Genomic DNA, 18,905 nt, shown 5'->3' on the forward strand with positions numbered 1-18,905 from the left:
CGAGAAATAAATTGGATCTCATGGCTAGCTATACTTAAAAGGGATCTCATGAAACTAGATAGACACACGATAATATTATACAAGGTCTCTCAAAAGTTATATATGTACTTGCTTTAAAATACTTTTACAGAAGCCAAATCAGAAACATGGTAATTAATTAAATGATAAAACGACTAGAAATAGAGATAAAATATAGGATAAAAATAGAATTTAAAAAATAGAAAGAAATATTAAGATATTTTATGATTTCAAGACTTTACATTATTTTTAAAATTGACAATACAGAATTTAAAATTATCAGAATAGTAAACAATAAGAATTTAAAATTAGCGATGATAACAATAATTATTCAAAATCTTCCCTCAAAGCTAGAATCGCTTTTAATAGCATCAAAAAGATCTATAATGTAAAAAAGAAGTATACCATTTCTGATATACCCAGTATATATTGAGATGTACAAATCGGAAATGCCGCCGATCTAGCACGACTTTTCGTGCGGCACGCGTTCGGAGCGAGACAATAACATGAATAGCCCAGACTAGAAACGAATTAACGTGGAATGAATATTACAATACAACATAATAATCTAAGTAATATTTTCTTTTGTTTCGTTTTACTCTGAATATGTAATTTATCGCGTTTTGATTTACTGTGAAACAAATGAAAAATTTATCTAAAATCTACAATTTAAATGGACAGCATTATACGTATAAAAGTACGTTATATAAAAATAAACTACAATAAACTGAAAAAAAATATATTTAGAATAACGATATGTATATATAGTTAGATATGTATACATTATAAAAATTTTGTATTATAAATTTTCAATTTATTTTTTAATTACTTGATAATTAATAATTTTTTTCATAACATCACTCTCGTTTAAAAACTTGACATCGTTATTAAAAATTTCTCCTTCATTGTTTTCACTACGTCTCGTCAAACTGCTCGATCATCATGAGAAGAAAAATGCAAATGCATTAGGGGATAGACAAATGCACTTTAATATAGAACCATTTAAATATAGAGTTTAAATATAAATTATGCAAAATACCTGACATAATAAAAAGCTTTACGGTATGTTAAAAAACAAATACTTAAAGTCTAAATATAATTTTCAATCACGAGCTATTTTAAACTCTATATATATTCGCTATATGTATTTTAAATTTATTATTGCATATTGGAGATGTAATTTAAGCTTTAAAAGCGCATTAATTTCACCGTTTCTTTCTCCCGTCTTTTTTAGACAAAATGCGTATTCTTAATTTTGTTAATATACATGTTGGATAATTTTCATTTTTTAAGAATGACGCGTTAAAGATATATGTTAAGATTACAGAGTGATCAGAGTTAAATAAAATGTAATCGTATTAATGATGATTTCGAATGCTAATAAAATAGTAAAATTAATGCGCTCAACGATTATAATTATGAAATCATCAGTAATCATTAATGACGAATAACAGAAATAATCAAGGCAAAAATAATATGGTCAGTTTTAATTCTAAATATTTATATGATTATTAGATTATAAATAATTAATCAAAAAACAACTCGATTTTTCAATATCATCGTTTCCATAAATTAAAAAATAAATTGACATGCATATTGTTATATATATATAATTTCGTTAATGCACATGTTGGATAATTTTCATTCTCTAAAAATGACGCGTTAAGGATGTTAAGATTACAGAGTGATCAGAGTTAAATAAAATGTAATCGTATTAATGATGATTTCGAATGCTAATAAAATAGTAAAATTAATGCGCTCAACGATTATAATTATGAAATCATCAGTAATCATTAATGACGAATAACAGAAATAATCAAGGCAAAAATAATATGGTCAGTTTTAATTCTAAATATTTATATGATTATTAGATTATAAATAATTAATCAAAAACAACTCGATTTTTCAATACCATCGTTTCCATAAATTAAAAAATAAATTGACATGCATATTGTTATATATATATATATAATTTTGTTAATGCACATGTTTGATAATTTTCATTCTCTAAAAATGACGCGTTAAGGATGTTAAGATTACAGAGTGATCAGATTTAAATAAAATGTAATCGTATTAATGATCGAGTTCGAATGCTAATAAAATAGTAAAATTAATGCGCTCAACGATTATAATTATGAAATCATCAGTAATCATCAATGACGAATAATAGAAATAATCAAGGCAAAGATAATATGGTCAGTTATAATTCTAAATATTTATACATGAGCTATAAATCACATTAATAAAAAAAAAACCCCCCCCCGATTTTTCAATACTATTGTTTCCATAAACTAAAAATTATATTGACAATTTTAAATGTTTAATAATAAATTCTACTGACCGACCGATGCACCGCCCTTGCATGTCTCACTTCTTTCTGCATCTGGTAATCGCGAGATCCCTTCCGTTTCCGGTTGCTCCCTTCGCTTCAAATTGAGACGAGACACAGTCTATCAATTTGTCCACTCATGCATAATCACTATTCTCATATAATCACTATTTCACTCGTAGTCCAAAATCCGCCATATGCAATGACGCGGTAAAATTATTTCCATGCCGATTATAAACATGAAAGAACATATAATCGCGTATTAATAAATGGACGGAGACGATTTTCCGTGATTCTAATCGATATTCTCGATACTCGCGACATCCACTTTATACACGGGATAAACTTGTGATGGATAAAAAAAGGCGAGAAATACGGAAAGAATATTTCAATCTCGCACGCTAATGCAATACGACGGTTACTGTAACGGTTACGGAAAATTTAGGCAGGTCGAATAGTAGTAGATGGGGAGGGGGGAACGCGTCGTCGAATATCCGTTCCAGGAAAAGGAGCGAGCGCGTCTCTTCCAAGAAATAAACCGTACGCGAAAAATCCTGCGCGAGATAAATGAAACTAGCTCGAGCGACGCTCTTTTGCGATCTCGATTTATGAAATTGTGAATATAACTCTGAAAAAAGGATTACATTTGAAAACAATATTAAAGAATATTAAAGCAGAAACGTGTGGAACGCGACGCGCTTATATTTTCAACGCAATATTATTATATACGACAGCGAGTAAATTATTTCAGCGCCTAAAAATATGTTAAATAATGTATTCATCGATCGTTGTATCGTATTATAAAGTCGATATATCAAAACTACAAATTACTCTCGATTCGGATATTTCGAATATTCGTTCGGATGCGAAATTCATTTTCGATAGATAAAAGATGCGTGGGAAAAATCTTGTCGTTTGCGAGTATATATATATCGAAAGATGCCTTAATCACGATTACACGGGTTAATATATTACACTCGGATAATCGCCTGTTATTCGATACAAGACTCCCCCGACACTCGTTCGTACGCGAATCTCACTTTCGACGGATAAAAAGACGCGAGAAACACGGAGCGCGACCGTAATTCGTCTTGAGACTCGCGCTTGTGGGAAGGGACTGACACGATTACGGAAAATTTAGGCTGGACGGGTGATAGGTGAGGAGAGGGGAGGACCGCGTCGCCGAACGTCTCGGTACAGAAGCGTTCAAAAAACATTTGGTCGTAAACATTCAGATATAAACAAAGAAGCGCGGCTCGAGAGAAAGAGAGAGAGAGAGAGCTTATATTACAAAATCTCGATCAATTTTCATGGCGAAACGATAATACAACGAGAATAATCGTTGAATAGAATGTGTAAGATTCGAGGAGGAATATATCTGAAAAGCAACTCACACACCACATATGAACATTCCTAATAAAATATTCTTATTTAAGAGAAAAAAAAATGTGTTCGGTTAGTCGACAGTTCATGGTTGTAAAATTGACCAATCACGGTCATTCGATTCTTGATTGGTGATTGGTTAGTTTTAAAACTATGGATGTTACTGAAATCCAATTAAGGGTGACATGTCAACGTTAATCAATGTCTCTGAAATGCCGCGAGAAACCACGAGTACCAACAGCTAAATGAGAAATTTTACAATTGGTGAAGCTTCGCGTCGCGTTTTTCACACGTTTCGTATTTCAATATACTTTAATATTCCTTTAAAATATATGATTCTTTTTCAATTATATGTATAATTTCGCCAGAAAATAATCGCGAGATTGCAAAAGTATCGCTCGAGCTTCGTTATCTTATCCTTGTTCGTATCGCGAAGGTTTTTTGGCGCACGATTTTTTTCTCGCAAAAAACTCGCTCGCTCCTGTTCTTGGAAGAGATATTCGACGACATTCCCCTCCCCTCCCCCCACCTATCCGTCCAGCCTAAATTTTCCGTAACGCTCTTCACACAAGCGCGATTATCGAGACGTATTACGGTCGCGTTCCGTATCTCTCGCATCTTTTCATCCATCGATACCTCTCTCATTCTCATTTTTGTCGGGAATGAACGCACGCGGGCCCTTTGCGCTTTACTCATCCGTAGCGAAAACTCGCGTTTGCTCGCGTGATTAAAGAGCTCATCGCGCGAAAAGTTATCGAAATGCCGCGTGGAAAAATTATGATCTCCGCGAATTAATTATTCAATTCTCATTTCATCGTCTAATGAATTTCAGAATCGTAAAATAATTATTGTAGCGTAGAATTGTCGGGGGATCGATCTCGGTATATGTTTACTCAGTAATCCACGGATACTTGAATATCGTCATTGATGCTCTCGGATAATCAGCGAACTCCCGTGCATCAACGATTTCTCTAATTTCGTCTTAGGCCGAGATTCGCACGGTCCTCGGGCGACCCATATTAAGTTAGCCCCCCCCCCCACCAACGCCAAATTAAATCAAATACATCAAATAATTTAGTGCTAATTATGTGCTAATTAGTTGCCGTAGTCCGAATTTTGTTGCTCAAACCGTTTAGCAGGAATTTACAATCAAAGTGGGGGGTGCTAGCTTGACATTAAGCCAGCCCCCCCCATAGTGAAAAAAAAGGATCGATTTTTAATACTTTAAGACGAGCAACAAATTCAGTTTCTTATATATTTCGATAGTATATTGTCCACAGATTATTTTAATACCAAAAACATGCGAGCAACAAATTCTTTTAGTTAATTTATATAATATAAGAGCGCGTCGTATAGGATCCGCGGCGACAAAGTATCGATTTTTAATACTTTAAGACGAGCAACAAATTCAGTTTCTTATATATTTCGATAGTATATTGTCCACAGATTATTTTAGTACCAAATACATGCGAGCAATACATTTTTTTATTTACTTTTACTTCGCGCAAGTGAATGGTACGGCGCGGCGAGACTGAGTATATAGTGGTATTAATTAAATAATATACTTTTTTAAAAATATTTTTATGTTATTTTAGAGCAACAAAATAGCAACAAATTCTAGTGTATTTTATTTTTTGATTCGAGCATTCTATATATTTTTTTCACTATGGGGGGGGCTGGCTTAATGTCAAGCTAGCACCCCCCACTTTGAATGTAAATTCCTGCTAAACGGTTTGAGCAACAAAATTCGGACTACGGCAACTAATTAGCACATAATTAGCACTAAAGTATTTGATGTATTGATTTAATTTGGCGTTGGTGGGGGGGCTAACTTAATATGGGTGACAATAACAGCGATAACGACGGGAGTAATAGTAATAATAGCAATAACATCTTTATGAGCATCCCGAGAGGATGGACGAGATTGTAGCTTTTTGACCTCGCAAGAACGCGAGAACGAGAAAGGGTCAAAAGTACGTGCAGACCCGGCCCTATTACCGGCATCGGGGATCGGTAGCTCGAAGTCCTAGAAGCGACTGAAAAAATTACGAAGAGAGAAAGAGAGAGAGAGAGAGAGAGAGAGAGAGAGAGAGAGAGAGAGAGAGAGAGAGAGAGAGAGAGAGAGAGAGGTCTCTCGTGTCATGGTGAGCCAGCAGGCCAGATAAAAGCGCTCGCTCAAAATAAAACGCGCGCCGCTCGAAATGAAAGTGGATGCTGGGCAAGGTGGGAATAGTGATAGCTGTCAAAGCATGTAACACCTACGCGACCACCTTCACTTATCTGTGACGGAATCTTTACCGAAATGTGTCTAATATATCGCATATAATATTATTTATTTATAAATATCTTGAGAAGAAAATAGATGGATCACTTACGTTGAAAATTAATAAATCTAATTATTTTGAGATTCATAAATTTGACATTATATAAGAGCACACTTTTAACCTTTTAAAATACAAAATTAATAATTAATTTGTGAGCTAAAGTGATTCTCTCCGTAGAGACAAAATTTTTATTTTCATGAATTTATATATCGTACAGTTAAAATTGTGATACAGTCATTATAAAAAAGTTAATTTGATAGAAAATGTGTACGATTCTAAGATTTAATTACATTCTACGGGGCAAATCTTTACTTTAGCTCTCAAATTAATTATTAATTTTGTATTTTAAAAGACTAAAAGTACTCTGCGCAATATCGGATTCATAAATTTCGAAATATATTAAATTTATTAAGTGACCGATCCATTCAATTTCACTCAAATCAAATGCATAAACATATAGATATTAATAGTAACTACTTAGACTACAAAAAGGGAAAGATAGAGTATGTTGCTTAGACATCATAGAATTAATAAAAAATTAATACAAATATATTACTAAATATTTATGATTATCATTTACATAATTTAAAAAATTGCGATATTATAATTTTACATTAACCAATTTATTCCTGAAATGTTCAATAGTTTCTCGATGATTTTATTTTTAAAACCGCGCCCTGTTATTCGATAGTTCAGACATAAAAGCGTCGAAGTTGTCGTTAGAACAAGCAGTGACCGTCGTCGAGCGAAGAAAACGGAAGAGAGAAAAAAAAAAGAGGAAGACCCCGTGCTCTCGCGCGAGTTGAGCCACGTTGAAAGACTAATTGACGAGGAGGAGGTCGGTAAAGGATGAGGACGAGAGAGGCCTGACGAGCCGGCGTGCACCCCCGTAAATATCGTGACACGCGCTCAAATTAATGGCCCGGTCTTACACACACCGCGAGAAAGCGAACGAACTGGTATTCTCTCGATGCCGCGCCACGTCGAGATCGAATCAAAACACGGTCGGCCGAATCGCCCTTCTATTTCGAGCAATCGAATCTTGCGAGTCGATATATCGTTTGACTCTTTCTAAGAAAAAACTTAAAAAAAACTACATGTGTCTAGACCGGACATTTAAAAACTTTTAAATGTCGATTAAAGAGTATCATCTCATAATATCTTAACGGGAAAAAAAAAAAAATATACTGTAATATTATGTAATTGCATAAATTTACATAAGATATTTATTTCTTATATAAATAGCTATATATAAAATATTATATTCTTGTATTATTTTATATAACGTTGGATTCTCTCACACTCACTCAAATTCAGAAATAAATCTTATCGCGGTGCTGACACGACCAAGGATACTAAAGGTTCGTTTTTTTTTTCGGACAAAGTTACCTGCCCCCGAAGAGCGAGGGAGCACACGTCCGTGGGAAAATCTTATAGAGCGAAATCTTTTAATTAAAGTCGATTTGAGGGCGGAGGCATCGCCACGCGCGTTTCAGTCGCCCGAAGAAATTAACTTTGGTCCGCGTTCTCCACGGGCCCAAACAAATTGGAGAAGATTGGGTCTATGGCCCCTCGGGCCATTCGGTAAATTTTGAATAACGTGAAAGAACATTTTCCGCATATAATGTAAGACGTGGTTATGATTTAATAATAAAGCTGTCTGTTTACGTGGAGGTATTATATACTTCTTAAATATACGTCGCAAAAGCTGTCACAATCTCCAACATTTATTATGGAAGCCAAATGTGTTTCTAAGGCATGCTAAGCATAATTTATTCCAATATTATATATGATCGGATTATTGTATTCATCGAACAAACGCCTATAATATATATATCAACGTTTTTTATTGTAGATATTTAAAAGGAAGACATCTAAATATTGTGTCTAGTTTCTCATATAATTTGATATTTTCCAATAACTGTATATCTAAATTGTAATTCAAATTTTTACAAATGTACAAGATATCTGTGTACCACAAGATTTGTTCGAGAAGGTCAGAATTTAAAAAAATATATGAATCATGAAAGGAAGATCTCTCTTTCACAATTTTTTATTAGGACAAATTTAGCTAAATGTTTGAAAATTATTGAAAAAAATTCAACGCAGCCTAAATCAGATTTTGTTAAGAGATTTTTCACAGTTATTTTTTTCTTTCAAACTAGATATTTTTCTACATAAGTAACTGCCATCCAGATATTCAATATTGCACTTATAACAACGTTATCTAGAACAATATTTACGTAAACGCGGAATTTTCAGAGACATTTTTCCTATTCCGTCTCGCAGCCTCGAATTATAGCCAGGGCGTTAAAAGCTTTTATTGACCGAGTAGATGGAACGATCGTGACTCCAACATGCGGAAGCGCATCTTTTTTCGTCTTTCTTTTTTATTCCAACAAGTCAAAACGGGAAACGAGAGTGTCGTGGTGCGAAGAGTTTGTGAAAATAACCGAACGTGAGGCGGATCCGAAATAGAGTGACCGAATTACGCAAGTGCGACGATATGATAGCGGATTAAGATCTAGGGCACGGGAATTAATTTTTAAATAATTATAAACTGGCTCTCTCTTTCTCTCTCTCTCGAATTTTCGCAAAAGAAACGAGAAACGATTTACGATCTGCATGACGATTAAATAATATTCCTCTCGCTAGTAACGAAGCGATATAGTACTCGTAAACTCCACACGGACTTTACACCTATTCATTCGCTAATGAGGAAGAGATAATAACTACATACGAGTTGTTGTAATAAAGCAACTGCACGCAATTTCTTACTCCGTAACCGACATATCGATTTTTATTCGACTAGAAATTACATTCAGCTAATCCTCTAATTTCCGCCTCTCTCATTATTATAAATTAATGTAAAAATCTTTATATATACAATTTTAACCCTACATAATAGATATATCAAGCTCTAAATTAAAATTAATTAAAATATTTGTCTCTTATATATATATATATATATATATATATTCAAGTTTCTAACGAAATTTCCTTCTATTTCGAAATTCTATGAACTTTCCAATTTTTTCGTTCAGGAAATATCAGTTCTAAATTGTTCAAGTAATAAATTGGTATAAGCAAATGTGTCAACTTTAGGTTGTTTTGTCCCTTCTGTATTGAATTACCCGGCGCACTTTGCGCGCGCGACTAATTTTTCAGCGGCTCGGTTTACAAAGCGTGCATAATGCAGGCTGCTCTCACGGCCGCGCAATCAACCGCCTACCACCAACCATCCAAGCAAGAGCAACACGAGAGCCGATGGAAAGCCGCCGATGGTAGAGCTCCGCTGCAACAAGCATGAACGCAACAAGCCAGCTAATCCCCTCGGAATCGGCCTCCGCGGCATATAAAGCCGCCCAGTCTTCGCGTTGTGTCCCGGTGACAGATGACGCGAGACGCACGTATAAAGTATATACATTGTAAATCCTAATCGGCGACCTCCGAGATGGGGCGCGATTCGAAATTAAAAATCGACCGACAAATTTATATCGCCGAGATAAAGAAAGGAATTTAATCCCACCCGCGCGACGAAATATTATAGATGCATTGTACACGTGACGTTCAATGCTTGGATTCATATGTACCTGAAGAAAGCATTAGACGCGGGGATTATCGTCGACGAGTAATAATTCGCAATGCGATTTGTGCTGTGCCGTAGACGAAGGTAGAGATATTGGAAAAGGTGGACTACTAGTAGAAAGATTATGGTCAGACAAGCGGATTAACCGAGGAGATTAGATAAAGTTAAGCGTTGCCATTTAGTATATTCAACTGATCGAATGGTACAACTAATTTCAAGCCAAATTAAAGAACGAAAGAAGTTGATGAAAAATTTAAGCTCGAAAAAATTTTAAATTTCAATTATTTTAAAATTCAATACTGTTTTTTTTTTTTTTTTTTTTTTTTTTTTTTTTTTTTTTATAAGAAACAAGACATATGTCGCTGTGATAAAATCATCGCATATGTAACGACATTTTCGCTGATCGTCGTCGATGTCGCACACTTCGACTCGTGAATCCGCATCACAATATTTATGCTTTCCGATTCGCCGAGATGCGCACGAACGAAATATGCGTTTGCTTTCACCGTGAGGATATTACTCGATTATTAGATTAGCAACGCGCCTTTGATGTCGCGCGAAACTCACGCACCGCCGTACCGGATTCGCCAATCGAGAGGCGACAAATGACGCATGCACCAAGGGCTGCCGTTATAAATCGCAATTATCGATAAATGCGGATACCGTGACAGTGGCAAGACCGGTCCTAGATACTTTGCCCTGTCGCAAATGAGATATGTTTCACGCAACCACCACACGTATATACAATAAAAGAAAAGACAGAACGAGTCATATTAAAAACAAGATGGTAAATCAGAAAATTTTTCCAAATTTTATACACGTTACTTCTGAATCTATCGTGTATCGTTGATCTCACATTTATGGATATTTAAAATTGATTTTTTTTCACTTTCGCGAATATTTCAAAGGATTACAAATTTCCTTAAAATTGATGGACTTTGACAGATACAATGGAAAAGTGATCCGCGTATAATATGTTACTTTTGTCTATCGAAAAAGATTATGAAATTGCAACAACGGTTTATCGTCAGATTTTCTTACGGCGATTAATCCGTATAAAATATACAAGCTAAATATATTAAAGCAATTCAGAGAGGCTCGCAAGGATAAATGACACGTATCGCATATGTAGTATATTATCGCGTCACGATTAAATCGGAGATAGTAACGCCTTATGTTCTAAAACATCTGTGATTCGTGTCTGAAGAAAACCGCGCCAAGTGAAATGTAGAAACTGATAGTGATACGTAGGCGAATATGAATGCATGATATTCAACGGCCTGATTGGATAAACGCATTTATATCAATCGTAAAGATTACACGAGCAAATGAAAATCACAATTTCAGATATTCTTCCTTCGGAATTTACTATCATACATATATTTGGTATTTTTTAGATAAAAATTACCGTTATACGGTTACCAGTTTTATTCAAAGAGATGTTATTACATGTGTAAGAGTTCGATAGAAATAATCAATAAATATCTTACGAATAAATGAAAGGCAATTTTCATTTACATAATCACCAGTGGCTGGAATCACGTTTTACGGCGCACAAATCCCTATCTCATTATTTGCGTTAAATTGGAATGTCAATCCACACGCTGATTTTCATTCGTCTCGATTCTGTTTAGAAGAGGAGTATCATCTCGTTTCTATCCAATTCCATCATACGTGCTGAGCTTCTCGCGTTATTGGCCACTGAATGACATCGCCAAATGAATTATTAATGACTGAAATTATAGAGAGTCGAGATAACTATACCGGGCTTCGACACGCGGCTAATTATAACCATCGGTATTGTTGATTCGACGATAAATTAGTTCACGAAACTCACGGAGCCTGTCTACGCAGGCCACTGTCTAATAATTCGCGCTAAATTAGAACGTCGTCGTATATCGACTTTTTATTCGTCGCGGCGCTATAGAAAACATCGGCCGGTTTTCCACTTAATCTGATCTACGCGCTCTGCCACTCTTTTTTTTTTTTTTTTTTTTTAGATTTCAGCCGTAATCGGAGTACGCTGATGAATTATTAATGGCTAAAACGTGCTAAAATTATGATCGGTAACTGCTTCGTACCTGTCGCGATACGTGTTTTAGTTAATAATCCCGAGTATTAAAAACGCGCTCGCCATTGACTACAAATTATAGCGCGAGGAAAATTAATGAAGCGTGACTGATCGATCTCTTTCATGTCTCTTTCTGCTTTTCATTTACTGTTTCCCCAGAGACACCGCGTATTCTCCGCGGATAACACGATAAACACGATATGCTCGCGACATGTGCTGTAAAAAGATTTATCGAAAGATAACAATGTTACCTCTTTCCCTCATGATAATGGATTATTATTATTAATTTCGCTGCGCAAAAAAAAAATGGATAACGAGAATTCGAGATCCGTGAAATAGTAAGGAAACTAATATAATCGAGCGGATGATGTACTATCCTAGCGCGAGGCATCTTAAAAACGCGCGATCGATCATAAGTTATGCGGGGACGCTAATTAATGAAGCGTAAGTATCGTTAATTTCACGCTGCACCTACCGACGTATTGGCGATTCGAGAGAGCGCACGAGCCTGATCAAGGATATTCGCAGCCACCGTTATACTTCCGATCGTCTCCTCCTCGGTCTATTACGTTCCACCGTGGCCCGAGATGTCAATGATCGCGAGGATCGTGACGATCGTGATCGCGAGGCACGCGGCTCATTTCATACTCTCGTGGGCGCGTGGGCGCGGATAATTACTGTTTCGAAATCGGTGCCGATCCGCGCCGCATCGGGATCGTAACAATGATCGCGCAATGGGCTCTCAATCGGATGATGCATTATCGACTTTTTTTCGGACACGTGGCACGTACAATGAAAAATTAATCGGGTTTCTCCCTCATCCTCCTCACCTTCCCTCTTCTAGATCACAAGATTCTATGCATTTCGTTAACATATCTCTTCCCGTGTTTTTTTACTATTCATTTACCGCATCATCTACCATATTTGGTGCATTGATGATATTCTTTAGAGCTCGATACGTTTTACATATCTAAACTCTGTGTAAAAAAAAAAAAAAAAAAAATATTGTACATAATTTCTTACAATGCAGTATAATTACAATGATTAATATCGAGTGTCAACGACTGCGTCTCGACTGGAAAACTTTTAATTAGCATTCATGCCAGTGTGAAACGAATAATGAGAAATTCAGAAGACCAGTCATTTCGCAAGGTAACTTCTCATCAATAGCTTTTAATTCGTCTATCTTTGGTAGAGTGATAGGGAAAGAGAGAGAGAGAGAGAGAAAAGTCCTCGAAATCGGGCACACCTGGGCAGTTATATGACTGGGCGTGCCTGTGTTGGCTGCGCAGACTGGCAGGACGCGTGGGCCGGCACCGTATTATGCTTATCCCCCTGAGAGAGGCGACTCTCGCGCGCGAAGCCTGAATCGGGGTCTCAGGACCCGCGGTGCGGAGAAAACGCCGTGTCCTGGCAGCCGCGACGGGAACGGGCGTCAAGTGAGACGCGAGACGGTATATAACGCGAACGTGGGCGACCAGGTGCAGCTTTGCCAGTCGTGCTATAATTACAGGTATTCGGTACCGCGATAGCGTGAACGTCTGCCTTTCATAAATAAAAAGTACTTTTGTGTCCGCGAAGAATTAAAGGGTTCACAAATATACATATGATTTTAATTTTCTCAATCAAGGTTCGAAAATATGTCTCTCACATTGGAAATTAATAATAATATGTTTGATATCAATATCTACATCTATTTGTATATCTATGAAAATTTAATATATCTGTAGAATACGAGTTTCTCAATTCGCGATGCAGTATCTGCAAGTGGCGAAGCGCAATGACAGCAGCAGCTTCGAGCTATCGCCAGAAGTACGCTATCTCGCTGATAAAGGGAGAAGTGCAACTTAATCGGGAACAACGCGTTATCTTCCTCGATACGTAACCCGCGGAACTTCTGCGAAAATTACGTACCAGGAAAAGATTGATAGCGTCGTTGAAGAAGCGCGCACGTGTGCTCGAGGGTATCGTAATTCCTCCCACGTATGAAATTTGCGTACGAATCGGATGGCGCGTAAATCGCCATTCCCGCGTCACGATAAAACGATTCGGCCAGGTAACTGCGAATCGTCGATATCCGAAAATCGATCCAACGAACGAACAGCATTGCGATTAACGCGGCGCCGCGTAGTCGCGATCGAATCGAGCAAACGATAAGATTCACGGAGAAAGGGAAGAGTGGGCAGCGTCTTCCGCTGAAGACTCGAATCAACCGTGCATCGATCTTAATTTTTATAACGTCTTTCGCATACGAGATTTTCTCGCGATTAAAAAAAAAAATCTCAATTTTTTTATTAAAATATTTCATAAAAGGTATCAAGAAAAATGAGTTCCATCTCAGATAAATCTAGTCTTCTCGTTCCATTTGCCACGAAAGTATCTCGGATATAGTTTTCGCTGCATCATATCGCGGAAAGCGTAATCAATGTTGCGCCTTGCGCGAACAAGAGTGGCGATTTTCTCAGCCGCTTGCACTCTTTCATTACGTATTGCAAAACACGGGCGCTTCCGTGTCCTCTGATTGACGCTTGGCGCTCGAGATGGCGAGCTAAACTCCTCGTTAACTCGAGTCGAGCCCCGCGGGTATCGGCGGAAAAACTTCTAATTATATACGACGGCTTCCGTCAAAGATCGACGACACTTTACCGGTGCCGATCGACTTGCAAATGACCAGGGAAAAGGAGCAGGGATCTCTCGAGGAAAGCGACGCGATAGCCTTGTCGGTTCAGGCGACATTGTAAGTTATCGAGATTAAACGATTAGCCGCGGGGGCCCCGGGCACGGGACTTTTATTCATCAGCGTCATCGTATCGCGTCGTTGACATCATCGTGCGACGTTCGACCGTAAACCGATCTCGGGGAAAAAAAAAAAAGACGAGGGGATCCGAGCAACAGGGGATAAAAAGAGAGAAAGAAGAGGGGCCGCGCTTAATCTCCGCTTATTAAATAAATCACGGGCTCCCTGTTACTTTGGGCAACGCGATATTGCCTCGAGAAGTCAGCCTCTTATAATTCCTACATTAATTTCTTTAATAGTTCACGAAACAATCCCGGCGACCGACGGGGTACATCATGCCGGAACGGTATCATTGGCCCCGGGGGAGGAATTAAACGCTCTCCTGGATCGTAAAGGAATTAAATTATAGTCGTAAATTATTTATAACGCGCGTCGCTTTATTTAGCGCGATTAACGCGATGAAAAGGGGCATGGCCTGCGTGCGTGGCTGCGAAACGACAGCGATTTAATAATTCTTCCGAGCGTAATGGATCAAATTTTCTCGCGAGCCGCGCTTTTTCATCGAGGTCTTAATTTTCGGTATGTAAAATCGCGCGACTCGTGGAACTTGAAAGCAATTTTTTAACTAATTTTTTAAATAATTTCTAAAATAAGGAAATATTTTGGAGAAATATACAACGTCATATTCTTTTATCTCTGATATTATTATATATTAGATATATCGTCGATTATAGTTATTTATTATGAATTTAAATGATGTGGATAAAATAGTCGAAATATATCGCGTGTTAATTTTAACTTATTTTATAGGCCTTAGACATTAATTCGCACTTATAAAAGAAGGTTTCAACAGTTTCTAGATTTCTTGCGCTTTCGTTGAAACGATTGTCCGGTAGACCTTGAATGCTAACCGTCTGACGTGTTTTATCCACCCACGTACCGACAATGCGTTGCGTGTCAACACGCTCACGCATGATTCTTGTAAGAGAATACCGCATAATATGCAAAAAGGAGATGAGAATCATCGCGAATATATAAATTCCCCTTCTTTACTCCTAAATTATACGAAGAATAAAAAAATATAAATTTTTCTATAAATTCATATATATGTACAAAGCGTCAAACTGTACAGAGATGAGATTGTTCGGGAATAGATTCTTCTAAATTGTACGAATAGAAGAATTGTAAGATTATTGTAAGATTACGCTATATTTTTCCTACGAAAAACATCCGCATAGTCTCACCTCTAACGGCGGCGTTCAGTCTGTCAAGATTGGCGAGTGTCAGCGGAACTGGACCAAAGTGCATGACGACGATTTTGCCGATGTGTCGCGCGTCACCATTACGTGCCATGAAGATGCCGGTGTAACCGCGTCTAACGTAGTTGCCGCAGGTGTCGTTCACGACGAGATCGACGGTGGCGTTCATCAACGCGCCCTTGATCGCCCGCTTAACGCGCACGTGAAGTAGCTGGCCCTCCTGCCGCAACTCCTTGATCTTCCCCGTGAAGATGTAGTCCGACTGGCGCACCTTGCCCAGGAACATTGTGTCGTTCCTGATCGTCGCCGTCAAGTTCGCCCGACACTCCAGCAACTCCCTCGTCGAGAGGCTCGCCAACGACAAGCTGGTCCAGAGGACCATAAAACTAATTATCGAGTAACTAGGCATCTTGAGATGTTCACTTCACGTCGTCATCATATCGGTCTTGATCTTCGATATGAATGTCTTCGCGCGGTCTGCCTTGTGAATTTTACTTGGCTTTTTTTCGGCGTCCACTCGGTGATGAAATTTTTCGCCAAAAGTTACGCTACATATTATTTCAACGCGATCGTTTTCCTCCTTTGTATAGATTCGACATTAATCGAGATTAATCGGAAATTCAAATGCAAGCTCGTTTTTTTTTTTTTCATTAATTCCAAGTCTCAACTCGATGATTTATTTCGAGAATTTTTCACCAATCCTATAATTTTAATAAGAGTCCTTATTTGACAGGAGTCTGTTTAATCGCGAGTCGATTAATTCTCATTTTCGAGACGAAGACATATCTTGAAGAGCTGCTATCGTCAACAAGCTCTTCCAAGAAGGCGTCTTTAATCAGAAGTAGCCGGGATCAATCGATGGCTCCGAAACAGAAGGCTCCCCGATCCCGCAGCGCCTTCGGGCGTTAATCAGAAGTCGGGCACTCGAATGTCCGCCGGTTCGGTTGATTAATTCCTGGCTCTCCGAATCGAGGACGGGTCTCACGGTGGCGGCACAGGCTGGACACCCGGAGTCCTCTAAATGGAAACGAGTCCGATCTCGAGCAACAGGTTGGCGCCGCGTGTCGACCCACGCTCGCCGATTTCCAATCCGCGTGCCAGCGTTGGTTTGCCTCTCGTGAAGAACAAGCGCGACGTTTCTCGGTCGATCGAATCGATAAACTGCCGTCGTCCTTCTCTCGCAACGTTTTATCGTCGCCCTGATGAGGCCAGACGCCGAATGCGATCGTCAACGAAACCGCGCGCTCTATCCACGCTTCGATCATCAACTGGTTACGATCGAGCCTCCGAACGATCGAACGTGAATTCTCTATAGTCAGCCTGCTCGTTTCGATAAAATCAGAAGTCTAACCGCTCGTTCGCGCCACTGTATGCCATCGGGAACATACCATTTAAATTTTTAAAAAGCAAACGTATTTTTATCGAAATTCATTATACGTAAAATATTTTTACGCGCTGAACATGCGTTACATTTTTGAAATATATCGATTCGTCGGAGAATTACGAGATTATCGCGAAACTTGATCGAATCACTTCGAATTTCGATAACGTAACGCGCATGAACTTTGCGAACACGTCAACTCAACCATCTATTTTAATGATGGCCCGTCTAATTAATGAATTAAATTTAGCAGGTACTCATTGGACAGCTTTACAATTATATAATCGCGATCCATTAGCATTCCAAGAAGCAAAAATATTTCAAAGAGATACCAGTTGTGAATATTCATTAAATTATTCCGCATTATCGAAAAACATTAATAGCGTTCGTGTCCTTTTCAAGTGAAACTTAATTAATCAACATACTGTCACTCCGATATCAGAAACACATTTATTTTAATTCTCCTTTTGCAGAGAAAAACGTCACCGCTCAAAAGCGAGAAATTGAAGAATGTTCAGCTGTCACTCGGTTTCTAACAAATTTAAATCACCTAATCCAATATATCGTCACGTTTTACATTTTTTATACGAATGTTATAAAAAAAGTATCGAGATTTTCTTATTCAGTTTCATCAACACTTCTTCAATTATTATACCATAGAGAGCACATCGATAATATTCGTCATAACCGCCAGCCAACACATTTCATTAAATTTTCTCTGCACGCAAGACACGTATACACAAGACACTGGAGCGGACCACCATTTGATCACTCGCACAATCTAACAGATGCTGCCAAAAGCACTGTCAGCGCAAACTCGTCAGGTGTGTCGAGGTTTGCCACCGCGCGAGAGTGAAAGAGCAGTGATCGAGCAGTGGTGGTTGGTCGCGTGGAGGCACGCGCTGGACTGAGGAGGGCTAAGTGTGGATGCTGCAACTACAACGTGTAGGCGTAAGTCGCCTTAGAGAACGCGGTGGACCGAGAGGGGGAGAGAGATGAGGAGGGCGCGAAGACGCGCGAGTGCCGTGTGAGTGTCCGTGACGACGGTACACGCGCCCGTGCACGCGTGTGCGTGAGCGTCATGAGAACGGGTGATGGAGAGGGAGAGAAATCTTATCCGGGAATGGCAGTGAGTGAGCGAAAAGGCACACAGGTACACGCGCACGAACCTCGAGAATACCCGCGACGCGTTCGCGTCGTTGCTGAATAACGCTTGCACGCGCCGCACGCACGCGAATTATCACGTGAAAAAAGGTGAGAGGGCAACCCGCGGCTGATTGGCACTTATAAAGATTCCCGTGAAATAACCGTATCATAATAACATTTTCAATTTTTATTTTTACGAATAATATTAATAGGATTTTTTTAATATATTAATTAAAGATTTTCAAAATGCATCGAAAAATTTATAAAACTTTGCGAATACATAGAGTTTTGATAAATAATGCTATTTTTGCTTTTTATACTCGAATTCATTGTAAAAAAATTAATTTTAAGCAATTGATAACTATATATTAAAAACATTATAAGTCTTGATAAAAGAAAATAATTTTTCTGATCACTTTTCGATTTACAAGTTGAGAATAGATAATAAAACTTCATTTAATTTCACGAAATTCGTTTTGATTTGTGTGGCTGAGCTATCAAAATGTATTGAAAAAAGTCTAGTGTCCAATTTAGCCTCTGCGATATTTTCAACACTATCAATTTACGAATGTGCCGATCGACATCGTCGAGAAAGCAGCGAGGGTTAAACGATCTAATCGACACTTGCTTAACGATCTTGGGCGATCTCGGATGGTTTGTAATTGATG

General features: G+C 38.1%; 1 protein-coding gene across 3 annotated transcripts in view; it reads right to left on the reverse strand.

Annotated features, from left to right (window-relative positions):
• Positions 1 to 16,311, reverse strand: part of LOC138942425 (agrin) — a 443,133-nt gene extending 426,822 nt beyond the window's left edge. For 2 of the 3 annotated variants that reach the window (XM_070312652.1, XM_070312651.1), the window contains exon 1: positions 15,696 to 16,311. In XM_070312652.1, the coding sequence (XP_070168753.1) occupies positions 15,696 to 16,119 (424 nt within the window). In that variant the 5' untranslated portion in view covers positions 16,120 to 16,311. Of the gene's footprint in view, positions 1 to 2,359; positions 2,498 to 3,322; positions 3,583 to 15,695 lie in introns of those variants that run through there. The other variant, XM_070312644.1, reaches the window with a different exon arrangement.
• Positions 16,312 to 18,905: the final 2,594 nt, after the last annotated feature.

This window comes from Polyergus mexicanus, unplaced genomic scaffold, assembly GCF_030449975.1.
Source record: "Polyergus mexicanus isolate NDT 795.1 unplaced genomic scaffold, iyPolMexi1.0 SCAF_22, whole genome shotgun sequence".
Lineage (NCBI taxonomy): Eukaryota > Metazoa > Arthropoda > Insecta > Hymenoptera > Formicidae > Polyergus > Polyergus mexicanus.